Source organism: Orcinus orca, chromosome 15 (genome assembly GCF_937001465.1).
Source record: "Orcinus orca chromosome 15, mOrcOrc1.1, whole genome shotgun sequence".
Taxonomy (NCBI): domain Eukaryota; kingdom Metazoa; phylum Chordata; class Mammalia; order Artiodactyla; family Delphinidae; genus Orcinus; species Orcinus orca.
In genome coordinates, this window is record NC_064573.1 from 43,202,196 (window position 1) to 43,230,036 (window position 27,841).

Sequence of the window (27,841 nt, forward strand, 5' to 3'; positions counted from 1 at the left end):
GTGTTGTTTAAGGAGCCGGGCAGCCAGTGCCAATGCCTGGGGACCCTGTGCTCAGTGAGAGGCAGGACAGCAGAGGCTTTGGAACCAGCTGGCTGGGTTCCAATTCTGACTTACTAGCTGGGTTGGACACACATTATCCCTTTGCTCCTTGGTTTCCTTCTATGTAAAATGGGGGTAATTGTATCTGCTGCACAGGGTTTACAGGTGAAGTTAATTTGAGTTATTCCACATAAAAGGCTTGTAATAGCACCAGGCATGTGGTGAGTGCCCAATAAGCGACAGCCAGTATTTTCTGGTTAAACTTTCCAGAGACGAAGCTCATTTAAAAAAATCACACTACTAATTCAAAATAGTACTTTTCTATTCTCATTTTATGCAAAAAGGTAGAGTAGAATTTTAGGAGTAATAATATGCTTTAATTTTACAAAGACCTTGAGAGGAATGTTGAGCACCATCCTCTCCGTCTCTGGCCAGAGTCATCATTTTTCCAAGTAATACAAAACACCCTGACGGTGCCTGGATGATGATTTATATTTGATGATAATACATTGTTCTTTGGATCATCCGCATTTTACTCTGCATGCTGTTAAGACCTTTATGTCTGTAGCATTTAAAAAAACTTCTCCCTTTTTCAACTAAAATGTTCCCTTTGACTTAGAAACAAAAAATGAAATGTTTGAGAAAGCACCCTTTTTAGGAAACTGACTCAAATTTTCCTCCAATTTGGGATTTACAGTAACTCTTTCCTTTACAAATACTTCTATTACCCTAAATAGGATTCCTATTTCAAACTGTTTTCCTCCCTCTGTCTACGTATTAGTAGTACAAAAGATTCCTGACGTTTCATTATAGAGACACAAATTAAGGAACATTGCTTTGGAACTCTCTAGCAAACAGATCCTGACTGGAGAGGCCCTAGGACACTGCTTATGTAATTTTAAAGTTTTTAGCAGCCACATTTAAAAAAGTGAGAAGAGGGAATTCCCTGGCGGTCCAGTGGTTAGGACTTGGGGCTTCACTGCCAGGGCCCGTGTTCAATCCCTGGTCGGGGAACTAAGATTCTGCAAGCTGAGTGGCGTGGCCAAAGACATAAATAAATAAACATAAAAAAAGTAAAAAGAAACAGGTAATACTAATTTTAAACAAATATATTTCATTTAACCCATGGTATCCAAAATATAATCAATTCAACATGTGATCAACAAAAATATTATTAAGGTGATACTTTACACATTCTTTTTTTTCATACTAAGTCTTCCCAATCTGGTGTATATTTTCCACTTACAGCACATCTCAATTTGGACTAGTCACATTTCAAGTGGTCAATGGCCACATATGGCTGATGGCTACCATATTAGACAGCACATCCCTAGAGGAGGATTATTCCGAGTTATCCTATGAGTAAGTAACACAGACCAAAGTCAGAAAATTAGCAAAGAATTAGAGAATAACTGGAAAGACAGAGGAGAGCTGAAAAGATGAATAACATAAAATATTAATTTACCTCTCTGTCCAAGGCAATAGTGGTTGTATAAATCTCTCCTGTATCTTTATTTAGGTAAAACAATGGAGAATTAGCAGGCTCCTGAGATACGATTCTATAAGAAATTTTAGAATTCAGAGTGTTGGGCTCATCTGCATCTGTTGCGGTGATTTTCATCACAAGGGTATCTGGCATCAGAAACAAAGGTGTCCAAGATGAAACTCAACTTTTAGCATACTTAATGTATGTTATTATTTTATTTATAATATCAACTTGTTCCAAAAAGGATTCCAGGTATTTATCAAAATCAGTTTACCAAGATCAAAACATTTAATTGTTTGAGGAAATAAGTGTGAATGGAGGTAGGAATAGGAAAAATAAGGTGAGGGTGAGGCTGAGGTTAGTACATACAATTTTTAGGATGAAGTCCTGAACACTTGCTATAGGAGGGTCACAAATTTGTTTATAATAGACCTAATAACCCATACAAAGAAAGGAGAATGAACAGATACAAATACATGCTTATTAAAATATAAGCAATTCAGGAGAAGCATAGTTATTCTTTACATTCTGATCAAAGAGAAATCTCTCCTGCGTTTAACACTTGCATTGAAGTCTGACAGTTGAAATAATATGTCAAAGGTCAGCAAACTACTGCCAGTGAGCCAAAGCCAGCCAGCCACCAGCTTTTGTGAATAAAATTTTATTGGAACACAACCATGCTTATTTGTTTACATGTTATCTATGGCTGCTTTCCTGATACAGACTAAAATTGAATAGTTGCTATAGAGACCTAACCTATCACATCAATCTACCACATCTGTTTGAGGGTAAAAAATTTATAACAAAAAAGCAGTTCTAAACCTAGAGCAATACGTTTATTATTATTTGTCCTGTGGGTAATACCCAGCCTCCACTAAGACAGAGGTTTCAGTGTTCAGTCACACAATGGGGATAAATTGGCCTTGGATATTCATTCATAAAAAAAAATAACCTCTTACTTGCTGCACTCAGCTCTTCAACAGACCCAACAAAGACGTCCTGTGTGAACACTGGCTCATTGTCATTGATGTCAAGAACTTTAATTCGGAGTTCTATTGGTTTCTCTAAGTTGTTTCCTTTCTCATCCAAAGCATAACCCATTAGCTGAAATCACGACATAAATAATAGAAGGGATGAGATTTAAGCTGAGGTCATTCAAGTACCATAGTTTCAAAACAATAATAAAACATAACATAATTATTACCCAAGAAGAACTACAAACTAATAAATGTAAAATTGTTCTTCTTACCAGAAAAAATGGTGTTTCTTCTCGATCTAGAATGGTGGTAACGTTCAGTAATCCGGTGTCTTTATTAAAGACAAACACACCAAAAGGTGGCTCTGTGATCCCTTTTCCAGTGTATTTGTATGTAATTTTTAGGTCTTTTTCTTCTGCAAGATCAGAATGTATCTAACATAAAAATAAGAAAGGAATGCCTCAAGTTAAACTCTCTATAACTTATAGGTAATTGTTTTTAATGGAAAATTTCGCTCTGAAGCTGTCAGATGTTGATGGGTGGAGGGTGGGCGGTGCACAAGTGCTCCAGAGAAGAGGTACTGGTGTCAGAGGACCTGGTTCTGGTCCTGTCTCAGCCACTCACCAGGTAGTGATGCTGAGGCAGTTACCTACCCTCCTGTGTCTCAGTGTTCTTATCTGTAACCTGAAGAGACACTACTGCCTACCTCTCAGGGTTGTTATGAAATTAAGGTATCATTAGGGGGGTACATCTTGGTGGGGATGGATTTTAAATTTAGCACATAAGGTAAAAATTGCAGAGTCAAAATCACCTTCATAACTCCGTTCGATTATCAGGACAGTATGAATAAGGCATCCTTCCATAGAAGGGTTAAAATAGTCAAGTGTTTGCCTGCTTGGAATGCTTCAGCAAATCAGGGTTTCCAACCCACTGGGTCTTCTGTAGTTAACACTTTCGTCCTCTATAAACAGCTTTATTTGTATCTCCAATTCGTTTGTTTGTTTGCCATTTCTGTATCTCTCACTCTTCATTAGTAAGTGTGTCTCTGTGGCCTCCTACTGGATCCACAATTTCTTTTCTTCAGACATCGTTGAAGCCATCACCACCCACCTGCCTGGCCAATTCTTGTCCTGAAATCTCAGGATTAGCTAAACATTCTTCCCAGAGGATTCTCAACATGCACTGGGGCTGGGGGTTGTTGCTGAGAATGATCAATGCGGCTCCAATCTCCTGCTACAGCTGCTCTGCTCCAAGAGTGGAACGGTGATCCTGGGGCAGCCCATGATCACTTTTCACTGAGCTTCTCTCTCTGTTTGTCTTTCTTGTTCTCTGTGTTTCTGTTTGTCTGTCTCTCTTTTTTTGCCAAGTACATGCATATACACACACAACACATGTGTATGTGCATGTACATATATACTTCAGTATTTATAGAGAATATTCTAGATCTCTATGTGCTAATTATATGTATTATATAATTTCACTTACGTTAAAAATAGAACCAAACTGTGTGTGGACATAACAGTTGGTTTGTATATATATGTATGCATGTAAGAGTATGTAAGTATATACATATTTATGTATTTCACAAGATCTGGAAGATACTAAACTGTTGACAGTATTACTCCTAGACAGATAATTTGGAAAGTTAGGGAAATACAAGATCTTTTGCTTTTTATGTACATTTTACTCTGAACAACTTTTTTTTTCCACTTTTTTCCAGCTTTATTGAAATATAATTGACATAACATTGTGTAGGTTTAAAGTGTACAATGTGATCGTTTGATACACATATGTATTGTGAAATATTTACCACAATAAGACGAACAACTTTTATAATTAAAATTAGTAAGAAGAATAGCTAACACTTATCGAACCCCAAAGAATCAATGCATTTTACGGAAAGAATGTGTGAAAGAATGTGTGAATGACTCAGATATCTCATCAAACCAAACCAAACCAAACCAAACCAAACCGAAAAGCTTAACTCCTTATATACATACCATTATGTAAAACCGTAATTAAACATTTAGATTTTAGAAGGCTTCTATGAAAACAACATGCTGTTGGAAAAAGGAAAGTGTTGTCTTCTGTTCTGTAGCTGCTCTTTCTTTTAAGGAGCTCATCATGTATAATGTTTATAAGATGGGAAAGATGAAGGTACAACTTGCATATGAACAACTATTCATTCACACAAATGTTTACTGAACACCTACTGGATGTTGGCACTGCTCAGGGCACTAAGCCCTTGCCCTGGGGGAGCTTACACTCTACTGAGGGAACCAGACAACAAGCAAGCAATTTATGACCTAATGTCCTGGAGGCGAATGAGCTAGAAACTGAGCAGAACGAGTGAGGGGACTGAGACCGAGTGAGGGGACTGAGACCGGTGAGGCCGGGAAGGGAATTCTTTCAGGAGGTAACTCTTGGCTAGAGGCTTGATGCTGTGAGATACTGCAAATATCTGTGGGGAGGGGGTTCTAGGCAGAGGCAACAGCAAGTGCTAAGGGTGGGAGGCTGGAATGGCTTGTGTCAACTTAGGGAGGTGGCAGAGTGGGGGCTGGGGGCTGACAGGAGCTAAGGTCAGAGAGGAGGTCAAGGCCAATGAATCCCAAGAGCTCTTGTAGGCCGAGGAGAGGAGTTTACTCCTTCCACTGCAGTGGGCAGCTGTTGAAAGGGTCTCACCAAGGGGATGCTTTGATTTGTCTTTTCAAAAGATCACTCTGGGGCTTCCCTGTTGGAGCAGTGGTTAAGAATCAACCTGCCAATGCAGAGGACCCGGGTTCGAGCCCTGGTCTGGGAAGATCCCACATGCCATGGAGCAACTAAGCCCGTGCGCCACAACTACTGAGCCTGCAATCTAGAGCCCGTGAGCTGCAACTACTGAACCCATGTGCCACAACTACTGAGCCTGCGAGCCTAGAGCCCGTGCTCCGCAACAAGGGAAGCCACTGCAATGAGAAGCCCGCACACCACAAGGAAGAGCAGCCCCCGCTCACAACAACTAGAGAAAGCCCGCGTGCAGCAACGAAGACCCAATGCAGCCAAAAATAAATAAAGAAAATAAATAAATTTATAAAAAAACCAAAACAAAACAAAAAACCCCCAAAAGATCACTCTGGCCGCTTTCTGGAGAATGGACTGTGGTGGGGGGAGGCAGAGGCAAGAGTGAAGGCAGGGAGATGAAGTTGGGGCGCTTTTGGTAGCACAGGTCAGAGCTGACAATGACTCGGACAAGGAGGGTGGCAGTGGGGAGAAGTGGACAGATCTGGAATACATTTTTGGCATAGAACTGACAGTACTTGCTACATTTTTGAAATATTGGATAGAATTATAGTGCCGTTTACTGAAATGGGTAAAACTTATGGAGAACAGCTTTTGGGAAAAATCAGGGGTTCAGACTTGCACATGATAAGTCTGAGATACATATTAATAGAATTACCATAAAATTTATCCAAAAAAATGGGCATTTTGAGAGTGAAAGGGGAGTTATTAATGATTAGGCTAGGACAATGGCTACAAACTCAGACTGTTTCAGGCAGGATGTGTGGTCGGTCACCCTACCACCTATTAGATATCAGTTCTTTTCATTCTGAAAACTACTTTCATGTGTAGGGTGGCAGAATACGCAACTCTGGTATAAGAATTATTTCAAGCCGAAAGCAATTGAGAAGAATCAGATACAAGAAAGCTCTCTGCCCTCCCCCTATTTGCCTAAGAGCAGGACATAAATTTGTAAAGGTGCCTTTCCCCCACTCTCTAAGAGGAAGGACAAAGGTTAACCACAGGAGTTAGATCCTTATCAGCCTGGAGACAGGACCAGAGGAATCCACAAAACAAACCTGACTAACTAGATTTTTCTATTATTAGTTGCCCATATATCTGCCTTCCCACAGTTTGCTGCTCCTGGAGATTCAAGGTCCTTTTCGTCTTGTCACTTCTCTAAAAATTTATTGTTCTTTTGCTAAGTAGCTATATAAACCCAAATCCTAACCAAACCTTTAAGTTACTCACCTCTGGGTGCTACATGCACGACAGACATGTTACTAAGCTTGTTTGTTTTTCTCTTGTTAATCTGTTTTTTTGTCAGTCCAACTTCCAGGGCTACAGACAGAGAAACTAGGAGGGTGGTAGGAAAAAGAACATTGCCCCGCCCCCAACACGTGATACTATCTCCTTTTGAGCATTGTAACACTCTGTTAAACAAAGATTCAACTAGCGCCAGATTCAACTCTTAGTTGAATCAAAGCCCTACATTATATATATATATATGTTCACCAATAATGCTGCATCTTCCAGAATGGGAAAGAGGCTCTTCCAGGTGATATGTGGAATATTAAAACCTCAGTAAGTACATCATATAATTTTCCTAAAATTTTAAAGTGAGCATGAAAGTCCTCAGACCACACTTTAGCAATACGCATGCATTATCCTGTTCCTCTTGAGAAGGTACCTTGGCAATCGGATTCTTCCTGGACAGATCCTCTCCTTCCCGAAGAGCCACAGGGGCAGTAATCCACGCGCGCTTTTGCCTCACTGAGTGAGTATGTTTAGGAAGCAGCTTATTTTCATTTCTTGAGTGTAAGGCCTAAAACAACAAAATAATGCCCCCAAATGATTAAGTACCCTAAGACATTAGTATGGCATCCTGAAATTTACTAAAAGTTGAAAAGGGGCTGTGCAAATTTAACGGTATAAATTTCATATTTTTTTAACAGGCTTCATTTTCAAAGAGGAAATATATACACTCTAGCAAACACTATATACCTGAAGAGCTTGTTTCCAAACCAGCAAAGCAGTTTTTTATCAGTCGGAAGAGATCTCCCAGAGTGAAGAGTTAAAAAGGTGAGAGTAATTGAGTGATCTTACAAATGGGCAAATTAAAATTAACGTACCAAATCATGAGTTTTCTTCTTACTGACTGAAAATGAAGTTTTATTTTTCTGTGGTGCCTTATAATATAAAAATGAATTACTAATGTTTTAAGACTAAATGTCCGTAACCTGTTGATGTCAATTTAACTAAAACTAGTGCAAGTGTCAGTTAATGGATTTATTGTTTTAAGAATGACGTTAAAGGATTAAATCACCCATCTTTGGTTTATCAAAAACTTTAGGTAGAAAACTATTCTATAAATTTTCAGTTGTGCTTTAATAGATGAATATATATTTTATCCAAGGAAAATTTTAATACAGCTGACCTAGTATTTTAAGATCAGAAATGATTTTTACACTAGGTTTACAGTTTTACTCATTTTGTTGCTGTATATAACATGTATTTTATTTCAAAATATTTACACTGGTTATCATTAGGTCACTGAGTTTTTTCTTTGTTTATAGTGGAAAAATTCTTCTATAATTAAAAAAAATTAAATTATGTATCAAAACATTAAAATAACATTAAAGTTTATAATGTAAAACATCCTCCTCCTTTTTCCACTCATACTTTGGAGCATTCACCGTTAACAGCTTGATAAATATCTTTTTTTTTTTTTTGATAAATATCTTTTATGATCTTTTCTTATGACCATACATCTGCACATGTAAAAAGGTCTCTTTTTCTATAAAAATGGAATTATACTGTACATCTCATTGTGGCCCTTGATTTTTTTTTTAAGGGTGATTCATTATTTATTTAATTTTATTTTTGGCTGCATTGGGTCTTCGTTGCTGCGCTTGGGCTTTCTCTAGTTGTGGCGAGTGGGGGCTACTCTTGGTTGCAGTGCGCAGGCTTCTCATTGTGGTGGCTTCTCTTGTTGTGGAGCACGGGCTCTAGGAGTGCAGGTTTCAGTAGTTGTGGCACGCGGGCTCAGGAGTTGTGGCTCACAGGCTCTAGAGCGCAGGCTTAGTTTGTGGCACACGGGCTTAGTTGTTCCGCAGCATGTGGGATCTTCCCAGAGCAGGTCTCGAACCCGTGTCCGCTGCATTGGCAGGTGGATTCTTAACCACTGCGCCACCAGGGAAGTCCTGCCCCTTGATTCTTCATTCAGTACCTCATCGTGGACATTCTTCCATGTACCATAAATTGTTTTACCATTCTCTCATTGATGGACACTTAGATTGTCAAAATACGCTGCACAGACACGCCTGGATAGAAGTTCCTGTGCGTGTGTTTGAGTGGGAATGGCTGAGTCTGAGGTGATAGGGATAGAGTAGAATAATCAAGTAGTTAGCTCGGAAATCCCACTAGGGGAATATAGATAGAGAGAGAACTTTAGGGGACTTTGGGAGACCCCAGTACGTTAATGATCATTCAAGAAAGCAATGGAAAAATCCTGAAACAAGCTTGCTTGCCTCAAAGCAGAGCAAGTCACTTAGCATCAAAGCCTGATCGGCTCGCCTAGCAATAAAACCATGCAAAACAGAAGCACGAGACATGCCCCCAAACAATCAAACACTAGTGGAAAATAAGGCCTACAACCTGCCCAGTGACGTCAGCAAGGTAATGACCCCTAGGACATGCTCTCTGCACACAAAAAAACAGTAATTTATGGAAAGGTGACATTTCAAAGTGAAAGACCCTCGTTGTACTGAGACCTGAAATAATTTTTCCATAGTGCCATGACGGTCCTGGATGCACCATATAGGGTCAAAAACTCCCCCGCCCAGCATGTAGGAGGAGTTAATGATTGAAGACTCAAAGAATGAAAAGGAAGGTGGTCTTCTCCCCCTCCCTCCTCTTCCTTTGAAAAAGTAGCCCACTAAGTACTTGGAGAAGTGCAATGCTTGCCTGCTCCCTTGTAAGCCTCACAAGTGTCCTAGTCTAATAAATCACTTCTAACTTATCACTTTGCCTCTCTCTGAATTCTTTCTGCACTGAGACATAAAGGACTGGAGCTCCCTGGAGCCCCCTGAAACGCTACCTAGCAGTTTCAGCAGGAGTGTGTGTTTTCAATCTGGGAAAGGCACAACTGTCTTCCATGAAATTAAGCTCCTGAGTCCAAAAGACAGGAATAATCCCCTCGGTTCCTTACCTCTAAATGGAGTCCATCTCCAAAGTTAAAGCAGATCTGGAAAATAAAATTATTTGTTGTTTAATACGATTTATCACTCAATTCAGCTTAAGTACTTTGTTAATGAATAACCTAGCACCTAGGATATTATAGACATTAAAAAAGGGGGGGTATTTAACCACTACTATCTGTCTTTGTCAAAAGGAAACAAATTTTAATTTTCCCCTTTGCTTCCCACCATGACCAGGGCCAGAGAGAGGAATCCATATTCTTTTATATGCATACTCCCTCCCCCAGGAAGCTCAGAACACAACTCATATCTGAAAAACAAAGACACAAACTCTCCTTTTGAAATCTTAGCCACTCTCTGGTCCTTCCCTCCTTACCCTGTGGTTTTCACCTCATGTTCTCAGGGACCCACTTACCTTTCCTCAAGGCCTTTAGTGGGAGATGCCGTCCCCCCTCCCCCTCCCCCGCTAACTCCCATCATGCCCCATGTTCGGGTCACACATGACTGCCCATATTCAGACTTCATTCCTCAGCTTCCTCGGGCCTACCAACTCTTTTCTTTGGTTCTTATCAAGCACTCTGGACTTATATTACACATCATTATACAGAACTAAATAGTTATGTTTACTCTAAATCTGCACAACAAACCCCCTTCCTGCCTTTTGACTTTTGCAGCACTTTGTTTATAGTCCATTAATCTCCTCTTGGCTTCCCTCTTCTCTTGGTTTAATCTGAACCAGCACTTCTAACAGCGTAGCCACATGTGGCTATTTACACTTAAATTAATTGAAATTGATAAATTTGCTCAATTGCCACAAGAGGCAAGTGGCTTAAGAACACTTCCACCATTGCCAGCCTTTCCAAAGATATTGCCAATGACCCAGGGATCCTCAATCTCTCGATCTTCTAATATTCCTGCCTCACTTTTTCCCCCAACTCTGTAAGCCTAACTATGATTCTTTTTGACCCTGTACTGACATTGCTAGAGAGGGCCAGAGAGATTGAATGGACCCGTCACACATCCATGCTCCCTCCACAGGGGTGATGTTTGTTTCTAGGGTGACTATGTATGTTTCCGTTTGCCCAGGCGAGTCCTGTTGTGCAGGCATTCCATCTGTCAGCACCCCTTTCATTCTCAAAAGTGTGCTCACTCAGACCATAAATTATACAACGGCCTTATCTTTGCTTCTTGTATTGCATCCCTATCATACCATCCCAAACTTCCAGGCAATACCCCAATCACATTGACCACACTTCTGAACCCACTCTTAGTGATCCCACATTTTATTTGACTGAGATTGTATCTTCCATCACCCTCTCCTTCCCTTCTTTCTCCAAGGAAGAGGTGTCCTGATGCCTTTCCAAGGTTAACCATCATCTGTGTGCTTTATTTTCAACTTTTCCACTTATTCTCCCACATTTATCTTCTCAAGAAACTTGTTCCTTTCACTAATCTTTTATCTTCATTTGCTGCTGGCTCATCAAACATGTTTATTTCCTTCCCATCGGTTGGTCAAACAAAGTTAGATCTTCCCCATCTTAAAATCACACAAACAAACCTCTTCCTTGTTTCTGTTAACATTTAATCTACTGCTCCATATCCTTCTTCTACTATAATTCCAACCTGAAATAGTTGTCTATATTTATTGCCTTTACTTCCTCACCTGCTATTTATGTATTAGTTCTTTGTAATCTGTCTTAAGTTTGGATTTTTCTCAGTCTTGTCTGCCCTTTTTCATGTGCATCTCAGGTCACACGGATCCATGAAGCCTTGGTTGGTAAATCATGGAAAGCAGGGCTTTCTCTACAATTTTTCAGTCTCTTTTGCTTACTCACATCCCTTTGAAGGCTTCTTGCAGGGTCTGTTCTACACATGGATCTTTCACCTTCCTTTCTTTCCTCTACCTCGTAGCACGTGTTCTTGTTTCCACCCTTGCAAAGAGATACTTAAGGACAGTGGATGTTCAGCCTCTAATATGAGTTCCTCTGGGGCAGATGAACCACCATGGCTAATTTTCTATTTTATGGTCAGATATATTATTTCTTCCTTATCCTCTATTACTAGTTTACCAGCTAGCAATGGCCAGAGATATCTCCAACCAAAGTCGTGCTCCCCAAATTTATGTACTTTCAGAGGTGGCATGGTATAAAAAAACAAGTGAAAGCAATGCTGAATGGATCACTCCTCTCTGCATGTTTCTCTGGTGGGTATTTTTGAAGGGAAAGACTAGGGACTAGATCCAGGATTCCTCATTGTCACATCATCAGGGGACATTCTTAAAAAGTGATATATTTCTTGCCCAGCCTCCTAACTACTGGTTTCTTTTCTCTGTATGGGCCACACTGAGGAGTTGGCTGGATAAAATATTTACCACTTTTATTCTTCCCTAGAATCTTATTGGGCCTAGCAAAGGTGTGATATTAAATATGTGTTATTTTAAGTAAATGTTATCATTCTGACCAAGTATCATGTGCCCCAGGATGTAAGCAAAAGGGGCCAATTTAGAGTCTTCTAGTCAAACATAAACCCTTTATAAGACTATCTTCATTTTTCATTGGAATGTACTTTTTAGATGTGACTTGTTAAGAAAACTACATGACTATAAACAGTGCTTCTTAAGTTTTAATGTGTATTTGTTCACTGGGGATCTTGGTATTGATAAAATGAAGATTTCAATTCAGTATGCCTGGAGTTCAGCTTTATACTCTGTATTTCTAACTGGCTCTCAGATGATGCCAAGGCTGCAGGTTCTTGGACCACACTTTAAGTAGCAAAGTTGTAGAACTGTGATATGCAATATCATTTGTTTGTTGAGGGATACAGACAACAAAGTCCACCTATTCATTATTATCTCGGTAGTTAACACAAGAAATTTGTCACTCTTGATTGCTAATATCTTGAAAGCAGAGGATCTTCTATTTCATGAATTTACTTACTTTTAACCTTTAAAAACTTTTAAATTGCAGTTATAGTCAGCCCTCCATATCTGCAAACGCGGAACCCGCGGATGCAGAACCCACAGATACGGAGTAAGACGCGCCTCGCCATTTTATATAAGGGACTTGAGAATCCACGTATTTTGGTTTCTGGGGAGTGGGGGAGTCCTGTAATCAACCCCCGGCGATTACGGAGAGATGACTGTATATACAAAAGCAGAGTAAACAGTACAATGAGCATCCACATAGCCTGCACCCAGTTTCAACAACTGCGTAGCACACACTTTTTTTTTCTTTGCCCCATTGCTTCTGAAGGGGTTTTATCCCGTTTACATTTTACTATTGTTAATGCTTTAGTTATAGCAGCATTTGATTTTTGAGAATTTCCCTAAATTTTTTTTTAATTGAAGTACATTTGACATACAGTATTTGTTTCAGCACACATTTCTTTTTAAATAAATTTTTAATTCAGGGATATATTTAGATTTACACAAATATTGTACAGAGGGTACCAAGAGTGCCTTTACTCATTTCCCACTAAAGCTAACATTTTATTTTTATTTATTTTTTTATTTAAAAAAATTTTTAATTAATTAATTTATGGCTGCGTTGGGTCTTCGTTGCTGTGTGCAGGCTTTCTCTAGTCGTGGCAAATGGGGTGTACTCTTCGTTGCGGTGCACGGGCTTCTCATTGTGGTGACTTCTCTCGCTGCAGAGCACAGGCTCTAGGAGCGCGGGCTTCAGTAGTTGTAGCACGCAGGCTCAGTAGTTGTGGCTTGTGGGCTCTAGAGCACAGGCTCAGTAGTTGTGGTGGACAGGCTTAGTTGCTCTGCGGCATGTGGGATCTTCCCAGACCAGGGCTCGAACCTGTGTCCGCTGCATTGGCAGGTGGACTCTTAACCACTGCGCCACCAGGGAAGTCCCTAAAGCTAACATTTTAAATAACTGTGGTACATTTGTCAAAACTAAGATATCAAAATTGGTATATTTAGATAATGCGCAGTTAACTAAATTACTACACTTTATTCAGATGTTACTGTTGTACTAATGTCCTTTCTCTGTTCCAGGATCCAATCTAGGATCCCACATTGTATGAAGCAGTCATGTTTCCTTAATTTCCTCTGGTCTGTGACCATTTCCCAGGCTTTCCTTGTTTATGACCTTGACAGTTTTGAGGAGTACTGGCCAATTATCCTGCAGACTGTCCTCTCATTTGGATTTATCTGTTGTTTTTCTTATGTTTAGAACCGAGTGATGTGCTTTTGTAAAGAACACCACAGAGCGGTGGTGAAGTGGCCTTTTCCTCACAGCATATCAGGGGTACATGATACTCACCTGACAATATTTGTCAAAGTAGCCTTTGTAGGTTTCTCCACTGTAAAGTTGCTGTTTTTCCCTTCACCTGCTGTATTCTTTAGAAATGTATCATTAAGTCTAGCTCACCCTTGGAGTAGGGATGCCGGGAGGAGAGAGGTTAAGCTCCACTTCTGAGGGGGGGCATCTCTATATATTATTTGGAATTCTTTAGCAAGAAAGATTTGTCTGTTCTTCCCTTATTTATTTATTAATTCAATCATTTTTATCAGCTTGGATTCATGCATATTGATTTTATTCTGTGGGTTATAATCCAATACTATTTAATTTATTTTATTGTTTAAATAGTTCCAGCTTTGGCCGTTGAAAGATCTTTATGGTTAGATTCTGTGTCCCTTTGACATGTCCCCATGTTTTGTTTTTTGAGCTCTTTCTTACTGTCTAGTATTACAAGATGCTCCAGGCTCATCTTGTATTTTCCCTGTCCTGGCTTTAGAATCAACCATTTCATCAAGGAGCCCTGATTTCTAATACTGAATGGTATTTAGAAGCCAAGATCTGGGTGTGTAGGTGTAGCACACACATTATAAAATTGTTTCCAGTCTCCTCAGCCACTTTAAAGGGGAGAGAATAAAGATAGAGCGTTTCTTATTAACTTTGTTGTTACCAGAGGCTGTGTTTTAATTATTTTTCAGTAGCAAAAGGTTCATCTAAACTTAATTAACTCCCAAAGGTCCCATCTTCAAACACTATCCCATATGAATTTTCGGGGGACACAAACATTCAGTCTGTAACAACGTGTAAGGGAATTTGGCCAATGAGATATCAGGAGAATCTGGAAAAAGATACTTGTCTCTCATAAGAAGAAAAACATATTCATAGCCTCTCTTTTTACCTGCTTCTGGAGACTGCTGAGCAAGGATGTGACATTTGGAATCGCAATGGCCATCTGTGACCATGAGTAGAAAGCTAATAAAATGGCAGAGAAGACAAACTGAAACCATAACATCTTTGAGTTACGAAACTGGTCAAATCTGGGGCCACCCCATCTCCTGACCATTTGTTATGCGATATTAAACATTCCTTTTAATTAACCTTTTAGTTGGGTTTTGGTGCTTACATTTGAAAGCAGCCTAACGTGTACCATTGTTCAGTTATTATACAAATTAAAAGAAATAATACATAAACGTATTTATTGCAATGACTGGCACATAGCAGGCACTCAGTGAATACAGTTATGATGGTATTTCCTCATTTCTAAGACTTGCATTTTCCTCAGCTTAAAATTTCTGAAATCTGGATTTATCCATGCCTTCAATTTCCCAAGCTCCTGCGATGTTCCTGTCCTCTTGGATTCTTACATTTTTGGGAGACAGACAAAAGTAGGTTGTGATAAAAGTTGTAAAGAAAATTAAAGCAGGGCCAAGGTAGTAGAGAGATTTAAGACTGTGGGGAGGCTCTCAGAAGAGGTTACATCTGCATAGAGACGGGAATGGGGTGAGGGAGCAAGCCAGGTAGAGCCCTACAAAAGGAATAGCCAGACCAGGAGGTGGGAATGAGAGCGCTGTGGTCAAGGTGGTGGTGATAGAGGGGAGGGATCCAGTGAAGACGGTGTCAGGGTGCCGCTTATGTTTCTTGATCTCGTTGCTGGTTACACGGTATGTTCGGTTTGTGAAAATTCAGTATTCAGTACACTTCACTAAAAAGTTACCAAAATTGATGTGCACCTTAAAGCTGAGGGTTTTTGGCATCTACCTAATAGTCCTGCTGTTTGCATTTTACAGCATCTATTGCAATAGCCTGTTTTCACAGACACTTAATAAAGACATGATAGACTGAAATATTTGCTCCACATTCATGGTACAAACAACCCAAGAGAGTTGTACCAACATTTTGTCAGTTGTGGAACTGTTTGTTTATTTGACTAAGGAAATAGTTGAGATCTTAACTACTCCTTCCTAAAGTAAATGATTTGGATGTTTCTTTAGGAATGTGTATCTCACAGCACACATTCTTAATTTAGGACAGTAGTTCTCAGTTGGGGGAGATTTTGTGCACACAAATTCCCCCACCCCTTTCCTGTGACATCCTGTGGTCACCTGGGATATTTGGTAAAGTGTGGAGACATTTTTGCTTATCAAACCAGAGTGCGTGTGTTGGGGGCGGGGGGAAGTAAGTGCTACTGGCATGTACTGGGTAGAGACCAGAGAAGCTGCTCAACATCCTACAATGCACAGGACAGCCCCTCCCCCAACAAAGCATTATCTGGCTCTAAATGCAAAGTGCCAAGGTTAAGAAACCCTAACTTAGACCATGTTTCTCTGATTGCAAGTTACTGTAATAACTAGGGCCAAGAAGGTCATGCAAGTTCTGGAGGACCATGGATTTATGTAAATTTCCAAACTGGTAGCATATTGCAGACAATATAAATGGAGTAATTGACACACTCTGTCTTCTGTCCTCCATTCCCACTCCTTCCCGCTTCCCTTTGAACATTTTCAGTTCTGTAAGTTTGAGTGACGTCCTGTGGGGATGTTGTAAAAGGATTTCAAGCACTGGAAGGACGTCTGGACAAGGTGACCATTATGGTTTCTCCTAACTATGAAATCTGTCATTCTTTTTTCTCACAAGGAACTTAGTGATAGAAAAATGTCATGTGTGACACGCCTTTAAGACTGAAGAAGAAACGTAAGTTTCTAGTCTCTGTAGTCAAAGAAGTAGTATTTTTAGATGAACCAGAAAAATCCTTCAAAACCTTTCCCAATTTACTGAAGTTCAGAAAAAATTAAAAAATTTTCTACTGTTAGATCCCATGCATCCTGTAAAAACTGGCCTTTTTGGTAACTGGAAAGAAAATAATTTTTTTTTTTTTTGGCAGAGCCATGAGGGAACGTCAAATATCACTGAAAAAAATACAATCAATCAATGACTCTTTGTCCCCAAGGTCAGCACCTTTAGAAAAGACATCCAACTCTGAAGTCACCTCGATGAGTTTAACAAACAGAATCCTGGAGGACTTACAAGTCAGTGATGACAGTTCTTCCTGGCTAATAGGCTGTCGGCCGGAAGTAGAGGATTTTGAAGCTTTCTTTTGTGATTCTATGAGTCCAAGGTTAGGTGACCCCTTAAACTTTAATATCTCAGACCAATCGATAACTTACTGAAGATGAGATGTAGAGGGTTACAAAGTAGTTTAAAATATTGTTTTAACTTTGAGGCATTATCATGGCTTATTGTTTCCATTCAGCCAGAAAGAACTTTAGCCTACTTTAGCAGGGCGGTCAACGGATGATCTTCGGTACCCAAATAGAGGTGACCTAACACATGCCCGCTGCTGCTCTTCGACCTCATGCCCACCCCCGACAATCACAGAAAAGCCTGTTACTTCCCTTTCCTACCCACCCTTCCAACCACGCAGAATGTTTTCAAATTCTGTTTCTCCATTTCACTGTACAGAATGCAGAATCAGAAATTGCTCTTAAGGTCCCTGGCTTACACCCAACCCATTCTTAAAGGGTTTCCAGCTTTGGCTAAAATAATTTAAAGAAAATAAAATGAGATAAAATAAAGGTCATGGATGCCACTTGTTTATTTCCTGTGATTACATATCCTGAATTTTCTAATTGTATAGACAGAACTGGTCCTCAGTAGACTCTGTATCCACAAGAAGGTCTGATAAACCTGATGTTAGAATTATGTTAGAATTTCACTTATCATACTATTTTCCTCTGGTCTTTTTTTTTTGAAGGAGGAGAGGTGGTCTATAAAATTTCTTATTTTATGGCTAAACATTATACCATATTTAGAAATTCCCAACTTAAAAAAATCCAACTTACAAATGACCCACACATAAGTACAATTCCTAGGGCAGCCTCACTCAACAGCTAGTTTAAACATATGTTTGTTTTCATGGCTGCTGTTTAAAAAAACTCAACCACCAAGAAAAGCAATATTTTGAACTTTAATTTTTCAACTCTGAATTTGAATTTTAGATAGTAAAATTATATACGTTAAGTCTGACAAAAATTCTATAATTGATCATAAATTCTATAAATTGAACATAATCTTTTGCCCGCTCTTTAGATGTTTGGGCTAATCTTAATGTAATAAATATGATTTGGGGTGAGTCATATTGACGTTAACTTTAAAGGGGGAGATATTTTCCTTGGAAACATTTATTGGTGCCAAGAATTTTGAAATGCTTGAGTTAGCAATGCTGTGCTACACTTGAGTTGTTAGAGCACGTTGTGAACTGTCCTTTCAAGTTGCCTTTTGTGTAGTCATGGACAGCTCCTATTTTTAACTTGGCATAGACAAATAAACAGAAGACCCAAAAAAGTCAACATTATTTTATTTAGTCAATTTCCTTGGCCCCTAAAACATTAAAAAAAAATCAGAGTTGCTAATAAATAGCTAAAAGTAGGCTTTTTCATATTTAATCTTCTTTTTCAATTCCCAATTATTTTCTAATAGGGATGTTAATAAACAGTGGTTCTCAAACTTGAGTGGCACGTGAATCATCTTGTTGAAACACAAGACTTCTGAGTTTCTGATTCAGTAGGGCTGGGGTGGGGTATAAAAATCTGTATTTCTAACAAGTTTCCGGGTAATGCTGATGCTGCTGGTCCTGAGACCCCACTTTTGAAAACAATTGTGTAAAATCACAGAGTAGCAAAGGAAAGGGAAGGAGAGCCTGCATAACTCATAGACTGGAGAATTAGCCCTTAATTACAGAGATGTGTGAAACGATACATTCCAAATAAGGAAATTCAGCAACTGAGTTATTCCCATCGCAAGAAGATTTTCCACTTTACAAGTAGTAATCAACTACAATAAAATTGCTTTAAACAGTGTTCATACCTCTTCTTCTAGCTGAAGATTTACTGATCCTGAGCATTTATCATTTTTGAAATACTTTACCATTTTATTGGTGTTTTCTATAATTGCTACAAATGCTTTTGGAATCAGGCAAAATACAAGCAAATCTGTAAAATACATCTTTTCAGATACATCTACATAATACATAATTTCTTAAACAAAAATGATGGGCTGTTTCCACCCTTTTGCTGCAATATATTTCTGAAAATTACACTAAAAAATAGAATGAAGAAAACCAGATTTCTTCCCCCGCCCCCCCAAGAAGCTTAAGAAGACCAAGAACTTCAAATTGTCCTTTTTCATCACTAGATGGCACTATCCTGTCAGTAAGTCAAACTGCAGGAACTACCAGAAACTGACCAACAATTGACTCCAAGGTCCAAAGTGGAAAACAGGCATCTTCAATTGGCTTCAAATAAGTGGACTGGCAAAACTGAACAGTGAGAAATCAATGGTTTTAGAAAGTTGTTTAGAATACTTCTGCAGGACTGTGCAATTAGGCAAATTTCAATTTACATTTCTTCTCCTTTTTTTTTCCTTTCTAGGATGATTCTATCTTGTAATGAAACTGAACCAATTATCTAGTTCCAGAAGTTCAGGCCTTATGTATGACTAACTATAGAAAACTGCTTGTAAAGGAGGTCACAGTGATGCCTTTGGATTGACAGAGAGGCATTTGGTGTCGGGGGACTTGGGTTCTACCCAGATTAACCATTAATAACATTCAGTAAATTCAGTTACTGGCACACAGTGGGTACTCAAAAAATGTCAAATTAGTTTCCCTACATTCTCCTTTCCCCCACTGTAGGCTTCATGATAGTGGGACAGCTCACAAGCACCTAGAAGGCTGTTTGGCATATAGCGAAAGCACATCTAGTAATTGCCGAATGTGTTAAAGGTCAAACAAAAACTTACCAACCACACTATCTGAGCCTTAAACGTTTCTTCTAAACAAATGAAATCCAGATTATTATTCCACCTTTTTCCAAACATAGAAAGATACATTAGCTTTTAGGTTTTTAAAGGATTCTTCTGTGTCCAAGGCATTGAGCTAGTATAGATAAATGGTACATAGATCCTGTTCTAAAGAAGTTTAGCAGGAGAGATAAAGTGTATATAAATTACTATAACAGAGGTAGAAGAAATTCATCGTGTGCACGGCAGTTGCAAAAGCAGTTCTGGGGAGCTCAGAAAAGGCAGAAATGACCTCCTTCTAGAGAAATCCGGAGAGGTTTAGGTGTGGGAGCAGATGGGAGGCGGAAGGAAATGATCTGCTTTAAAGACCGCACCGGCCAGAACTTGCAGAGGGAGGGCAAAGAACAGGAAGGCGTGCAATTTGACACCTAGACCGTGTGTCGGTAGTGAGTAGAAAATAAGGACAAAAAGTTGTGCTAAGGATCTTCACTGATCCTGTAAGGATCAGCTTCTGATGAGGGATACTATGCCCCCAGAGCTTCGGAGAGATTGTTTTGGCAGTGCTCCACGGCGAGAGGCAGGAGACAGTTTGAAGGTTAAATAAGCCAGAGCAGATGTGATGAGGGCCCGTAATAGGGTAATGGCACCGGGATGGGTGGGTGGAGGCAACAGTCTTTATGGGGACGACGTTAGCGCTTGGCAGTGCCCTGCGTGTGGAGGATAGGGAAAGGGATCAGAGATTGAGTAGTTAGAAGGAGGCATTCTCAGAGCACGAACTGTAGAAATGTTAAGCTAGAATCCTGAGGAAACGCTCTGCGTAGGGAAGAGGCCGCAGGCTCGAGAGTAGGGCGCTGCGGCTCAAGGGGCAGGGCTTACCGCGCGGTCCCAGGGGCGCGCCCCTCAGCCACCGCTGTTACCGGCCACGCTCTGCCTCCCCCATGTACCTCCTGGGCCTCCTGGTGATCTGAGTACAGCATATCCTCCGGTGCCGGATGGGAAAACCACCGCAGCCTCCCGGAGGTGAAAGGACCCCCAGCAGAGTACTATGGAAGCAAAGGAAGGAGATATTTGAAAGAAGAGCCGATCCACAGTGTTAGAACAAGAATGACGATTGGGCTAGGCGCCCTGCCCCATTTCCCAGTTAGCACTTTTGGGGTGTAAGGAGAGTGGATCTCCAACATGAGGGAGTTTATGGGCCACTTATTTGTGTATTTTTAGTTTGTATCGTAGGGAACGTGAAAGAGTAGTGGGATGGAGGTATTTTAGAATAGGGGAAATGGGACCTCTTTCTTCTCGTCTCCGCCCAAATCTGCCTTCTCATTCCCTCAGCCAGGCAGCACCTGCTAGGCTGATGAAAGGAATTCCCATGAAGGTGCGATTTTGAGGTAAGACCTAGAAAAGTGTTTGGCACAGAGTAGGTGCTCAATAATACTTGCTGAATAAATGAATGTATCAAGGCTTAATCAACTGAGAGGATATTTGCATTTTAAAAAGACAGAGGTAAGTAGGATGAATCCCTGATTAGAATCTCTCACTATTTGCCTATCGCCATTTCTCAGCGGGGGAGCTATTGGCATTTCTGATAGGAAAAGTCTTCCTGAGTGGCCAATTTTTTCTTGAAGGTTCTGTTCGTTGCTGGAGGTTTAGCCACGCTGCATTTGGAGTACTAAATGCCAGTAGCATCCTGCACCTTGTGACAATCAAAACGCCCCTTTCACATCCTTCCCCCCACCCCCACCCCCGGCCCCGACATTTTCTTGAGAACCCTTGTTCGCAAACCAACCCTCCTGCCAGGCTGCACCCTCCCTCCACAGGACTGTCTGGGCTTTTCTGCCGTCTTTGATCACAGCATCCCAAATTCTGGAAGTTTTTTTTTTTTTTTTTTTTAATAATGAGGCAAAATTGTACCCAGTCGACTACCATCTCTTCTTTCTCCACCCCTTCCTGACCTACTCAACTAACATTCATCTTTTCATTTTATGATTTGAACACCTCCCTAAAAGCACTCACTTGTCAATTAAGCCTTCTGTGGCTTCCCTTGGTATCAAGAAGGCTGCAGACATCTTTCAGCATGTCGTTCTGCTCTGCATACTGTGTTCCAGCTACATGGACTCTTTCTGTTTTTTCAAGGAACCATGCATCCTTGTCTTCAGGCCTTTGCATATGCTCTTCTCTCTACCTAGAACATTCTTCCCCCTCTTTCTCTTCATATCATCTCATTAATTTATAATTACTCTCAGGTCTTAGCTGGGATGTTCAGTGCTGGAGCTCCTTCTGTAGGCTCCATGGCACTGTGTGTTCTTTTATTATTACTCTTCTTACCATCACCCATTTGGAATTTAGCCATTTACTTGTTTACTAGACTGTAAGCACCATGAGGGCAGAACCCATCTGACTTTTTACTGGTCTCCCAATGTCTAGCACACGGTTTAGAATTGAGCAGGGAATCACTAAAGAGTGGTCATATGGGGTTAGTTCCTACCTAGTTTATTTTCTTGTGGGCATCATTCATCTTACCATTAGACTATAGTACAAATCCTGGTGTTCCAGCTTCCTTCACCCTAATCATCAAGCTTTGCATATGATAAAAATCTCAGTAAATTTTAAAATAATTAGAAGTAAACAAAAAGAGTGCAATGTCATATGTGGTATACATCTGAAACTTTAAGATAAACTTAACTGAGAAAACAATCTTGCATCATATGGGGACTGTATGTTTGAAAAGTGTTATCAGCTGTTAAAATCTGTGGCACAATGAAAGACAGAAAAAAAGCTGTGATTGAGAAATGCTAAAATTGATCTAAAGCTCATTTATAATTTCAATTAAGCTTTCTGACTTTTACTGCAATTTGGCGGTTTTAAAAATATGAACCCCTATTCAGTGTGTAATTTCTTTTCCATATAAATATTTGTATGCTTCATTCATGAATAAACTATTTTGCAAAATTTAGATTGGTAATTCTCTCACACCTATCTAATTATTAGATTAACTGGGAAGTTTCTATCGATATACATTTCTGGACTTTAACCTTGAGATTTTAATTTAGCTCATCAGGTATTTCTAATGATCAGGGAGAATGTAAATGAAATTAATGCTCATGTCTTTTTGTAAAGTACTTTCCGCTAAGTTTATAATTAAAGAAACTTCTGTTAAGAGTTGCCATTTCCCCATTACCTATTAATTTTTTAGAAACAAAAACAAATGTGAAATCATACATTTCTAAAATCCCTGAATATAACTGATTATTCTTATAAGTTTCAATATTTACCATCTCACTTACACTTGAGTTTATTCTAAAATCTGTTATCCAGTTGCATATTAGAACCTTAAGCATAACTCCAAAGTTGTTGATAATTTATAGATAGTTGAACCTACTTGTTATGGGCTGAATTGTGTCTCTCAAAAGAAGATATATTGAAGTCCTAACCCCCAGTACCTCCGAATGTGACCTTACTTGGAAACAGGGTCTTTGCAGATTTAACCAAGTTTGATGTTATTAGTGTAAGCCCTGATCCAACAGGACCAGTGTTTTTATGAAAAAGGTAAATCTGGACACAGACTCAGACATGCACAGAGGGAAGTCGATATGAAGAGACAGGAAGAATGCCACGTGAAGACAGAGGACTGGAGTGTGTACCGACAAGGCAAGGAATCCTAGAGACTGGTGGTCAACCACCCAATCCCAGGAAGAGGCAAGGAAGGAAACCTGTAGGTTTCAGCCCACACCTTAATTTCAGACTTCTGGCATCTAGAACTGTGAGAAAATAAATTTCTGTTTTAAGCCACCCAGGTTTTGGTACTTCGTTATAGCAGCCCTAACAAACTAACATATGAGTAGACACAACCGCTCACAGTATAATTCGCTCCCACTTAATCTTTAAAATGTAGTTTGATTTTGAAGGACAAGCTTAATTAGTCAAAGGCAAAACTGAGGCAACCACCAGAAAATCTCTTCAAGTGCCCTCTTTAGCAGGGTGTTGAAGCCTGTGGACCTCTTCTCAGAATAATGTTTTTAAATTTATAAAATAAAAAACATCGAATTATGAATGAACTCAATTACATTGAAATAGTTATCAGAATTTTTTAAAAAACACCAATTTGTGATGCAGTCACGTCATGTACTTCATTATCAACACATTAAGTAATAAAATATAGCAGAAAGTCTATTAATGATGAGAAAAATGGTATTTTAAGATACCTATAGTATTATGTGAAAATATCTGTGAATTCTATTGTCTAAAGTCACAAGTACTGCTATGCTATTGCAGTGTCTTTCCTACACATAATTTAAAGAAATGTTAAATTTCAGTTAAACATTAGTGAGAACAGGTATGTAATTTATTCCCAGCCATGTCTAAGGACCTTCTGAATTCTATCTATGGACCATCTGGGAGTCGGTAAATGCCAGGTAAAGAACTCTTGGTGAGGAAAGGTTCTCTGACTTTATTTACAATATTACCTCTATTTCCCTATTTGATAGAGTTGGCTCTATCTGTGTGATAGCTATGTGGGTGCCACTCAACATCTCGCTTCTGGTTTATCTCCGTGAACTTCAGAGGAAACCTAGAGACCACATATCAGACTCCCAGCAGCTAACGTTCTGAATGTGATTTAGGTTCAACAACCAGCATCTACGTGAGATGTGAAAGAAGGAAGTGAAGCAGAAGCTACGTGTCTGCTGCTCTTGCTGGCAAGCATAGATGTGGATGGAGCTGGGTTTTTGCAGCTATCTTACTCTGGGTTCTAGTGTTCATCTAGTAGATTCTGTACTAGATTCATGGGTACCAAGGTGCAGAGTCCTGGTACATTTCGTTGGTATGCATCCTAGCAAATGTGGCATGGTTCCGGAGCTGGCAGCAGAAGTAGCACCCTGATCATGGCCGTTTCCACACTGCCGGGTGGCGGTGTTGGTTCCTGATCACAGGAGAGGCAGCAGCTCCCTAAGGGCTTAGGCTCTGCGGGATGGATGGCTCTGAAGTCACTGACAGCTCAAAATGGAGTGTTTCCTCAGTCCTTGCCACACGGATGCAATCAACACAATGCCCTGAAATAAATATCTTCCTGCTTTAACTAGCTAGAGTGAATCCTGTGATCTACAACTGAACTCTGACCCATACGCACTACAATTTCTATTACCTTCTATAAAAGAGCTGCGTCCTGGAGAAGTACTTCTGTCAGCATAGCTGCTTTCAAATATTCTTCACTAAAATCTATACTTCCAACTTCAAACACATCAGTGCGCAAAATGCCCACTGTTCCTTGACCAAAAATAAACATACTCAAATACATATCGTGCAAGTATTGCAGAAAATACAAAGAAGTGTCCAAGAATTTTGCTTATTCAGTTAGTTAGAATCACTTTTCAAAGGAGCAGTCAATCGCTGCTCAATAAAGTAAAAATACTGAATTGGTAAAGTAAAAATTATGCCTAAATTATATACCTATTTCTCTGTAAATGTACTTGAATTGGCCTGCTTGTTATATCACTTGAGAACAAAGGCAATTTCTTTTCTAGGATTTTATATTTAACCCTCAAACTAAGCTAGGTGCTATGCTAGTTTTGTAATCTCCTTAGTCTGGAAGTACCATGATGAGGGAACTAGTTGCTTTGCTACTCTGGAGGCCAAAAAGGAAACCACAAATTATCTTTGAAAAGTTTTATTAACAAAATAAACTTGAATTGAAAATTACCTCAATGATTTAGGCAAAATGAAATGGATAAAAAGCATGAAAATTAACTGGTGTGCCAAAGGTCCGCAGGTCCTAAATAGCACGCAAGTGAGAGTTCACTGAAATCCCTAGATTTCATTAGTCATGTTTCTTCCTGTGTGAGATATAGGAAAAAAAAATATTTTCCCTCTTTCATTGTAATTCTGGGATAGAGAGAAGGCAATCTTTCGGAAGTTAGCGCTTTCAATACAGAGAATGTACTTGTAGTTTTTATTTTCACCATTATATAAGAAAGCAGTATGATTTTGTACCTAATCTCTGTGAACATACATGTGTTAAGTCTCTGGAAGGTGAATGCACGCCTATATGAACAGGATAACTGTCATTTTATCAAAACCCATCTAGCAAACCCTTATAAAGCAGATACATTTCTTAATTATGTACAATTCCTTTAACAAACAAAACAAACATATTTAAAAACCCATCTGAATGTAGAAGCCAGGCATAAGAAATGCAGATCGAGAGATGGAACACTGTTTGCCAGTTCCTTTAAGAACCTCTGAAAATCCCGTTTGACTGTGGCGCTGCATATCGATTTTGTGTAATCTTTTAAAATGAAAAAAATCTTAAAACTATTACATATGTTCATTACCTTTAATACTAGGCGACTGTTTTAAAACACCAACTTTGGGAACTTTAAGTTCAGACTATATGTGGGTGATTTCAAAAGTAACGTGGCTTTAACCAAAAAATTACACTTTGTAAAATACATTAAAGAAACTATTTGGGGCCCTTTCCTGCAGTCTAGGAATACAGGTGTTTCCCCAGGTCACTGCCGCGCCCGGGTGGCGGGAGCCCCGGGGAGGAGGCGCGGCCGCTGCTCCCACCGCCTCCATGTTGCCGTCTGAGGAGACTCCGGACAAAGCTCTCGACCTCCAGGAAAGGTCCCCGCTCCAGGGCTCACTACAACCGCGGATCGCAGATACAGAAACGCGCCAGGGCTTGCGCGTGGCGGTAAGAAAAACGGAACTTCAGCCAGCTTCCCACGCCCGCTCCTTCCCAGCGGAGCCGCAGGGTCCGCGCTCGCCGCCGCCTGCTCGGCCCTTTCCCACCTCGGGGCACAAAGAGGGAGCGCCGGGCGGGCCGATCCTTGCGCGGCGGAAGCGGGCAGGTCGGGGCGCGGGCCGGGCGCCCGCAGCTGCCCAGGCCCGCCCGAGGCTCCGCGCCCCTGCTCCCCGCACTTACCAGGAGAAGCAGCAGCGAACCCCCCGCGCCCAGCGCCATCCCGTCGCAGGCTCCGTCTCGGGCCGCCAGCACCACTCGGCGCCGCCGGCTCCCTGCGTCTCCGCGCGCGCGCGCGCGCCCGCTCCTCCCCGGCGCCCCCGCCCCGAGGGTCCCCTCCCCCGCGGCGGCCGCGCGGCCCTGCCCAAAGGCGCGGTTCCAGGTGTGGCCTCCGCGAGAAAATGGAGCCCGGAACCGGGAGCCCGGAGCCCGGCCGAGCTGCTCGCGCTGAGGTGGGACCTGCGTGGAGGACGGAGGCGCACGGTGGACTCCCGCCCCGCGGCACCTGGAGCCGTGACGTCCCCGGCATGGGGACTTGGAGTGGCAGGCCCCGCCCTGTCGTCCTCGCCTCCCCGCCCCGCTCTTGCCGGACTGTGGCCCGGCTCTGCAGCCGAGGCCCGCGGCGGCCAGTGAGCCGGCCCGGCCGCCCGAGGCCGCCGGAAGGTCCAGTGCTTTGTAACTGTGCGCGAGGCCCAGGTGGCGCGGAGGAGAAAGACGAGTGACGCCCGGACCCGCGTCCTCAACCGCGGCCGGGTGCGTGTGGCCCGCTCTCCGGGAGCGAAGGTTCTGGAGCAGGATTTCGGGTGGTTATCTCCGCGAAGGCTTCTCACCTCTTCCCCTGGCCCCTTCAGTGCTTCCCACAGGTATGCCGCTTGTCTGGCTCAGGGGAAGCCGTTATTAGAGGAATCACACATGATCCAAATGGACAGTTCTTCGGCCCCTTGTTAACTAGCTTCGACTGGCAGAAAACTCTAGAGGGCTTCAGGGAAACATATACGCTTCGATATGATTTACAGAATCTCTTGCATAAAGTGTCACTAGAGGTCAGAATCCTCTCTGCAATAGTTACTTAGCTGTGTGACTGGGACAACCTCTCTGTGCCTCAGTTTCCAGATCTGTCAAATGGGATTAATGGCATCCAACAAATAGGACTGTTGTGAAGATTAAATCAGAAAATCTGTATGATGCGTTCTGTAGTGTCTAGCACATCCGGGTTCAGCAAATGGTGGTGGTGTTATTATTTTTGCAAGTGTAAATATTAAGTTGGATTCTTCTCGAAAAAAACAGAAACTCTAGAATCAGCAACAGATTAGGAAACTTCTAAGAAAGGCTAATTATTGACCATGAAGTATTGGAAAAGCCTATAAAAGTATAAACGGTTGATTTGCTACTAGAACGAGACATTTGGCATCAGAGTTGGCCAAAATAGCAGAGTTCCTTTTGTAGTTAAAAGTGCCTTCCTCTCCCTCCCCCAGTATCTCCTACCCTTCTTTCCCCAGTTCTAATCTTGCCACTTTTCCAGATCCAGTACAATGGCCATCTCTGCCTTAGTCCCTTTCTTCCTAAGCTGCCAGGGACCACTCCCTTTTTGAGCTGAGAACCAC

The 27,841-nt window shown here is 41.0% G+C and overlaps 1 protein-coding gene across 8 annotated transcripts in view; it reads right to left on the reverse strand.

The window, feature by feature from the left end:
* The window catches only part of DSG2 (desmoglein 2), a 63,450-nt gene that overhangs the window by 20,890 nt on the left and 14,719 nt on the right, over positions 1-27,841 (reverse strand). For 5 of the 8 annotated variants that reach the window (XM_049698146.1, XM_033435242.2, XM_033435244.2 and 2 more), the window contains 5 exons: positions 9,473-9,508; positions 6,953-7,087; positions 2,775-2,936; positions 2,485-2,629; positions 1,505-1,671 (listed from right to left, as the gene is read on the reverse strand). In XM_049698146.1, coding sequence (XP_049554103.1) covers positions 1,505-1,671; positions 2,485-2,629; positions 2,775-2,936; positions 6,953-7,087; positions 9,473-9,508 — 645 coding nt within the window. Of the gene's footprint in view, positions 1-1,504; positions 1,672-2,484; positions 2,630-2,774; positions 2,937-6,513; positions 6,579-6,952; positions 7,088-9,472; positions 9,509-27,841 lie in introns of those variants that run through there. The other 3 variants (XM_033435249.2, XM_049698147.1, XM_049698148.1) reach the window with 3 other exon arrangements.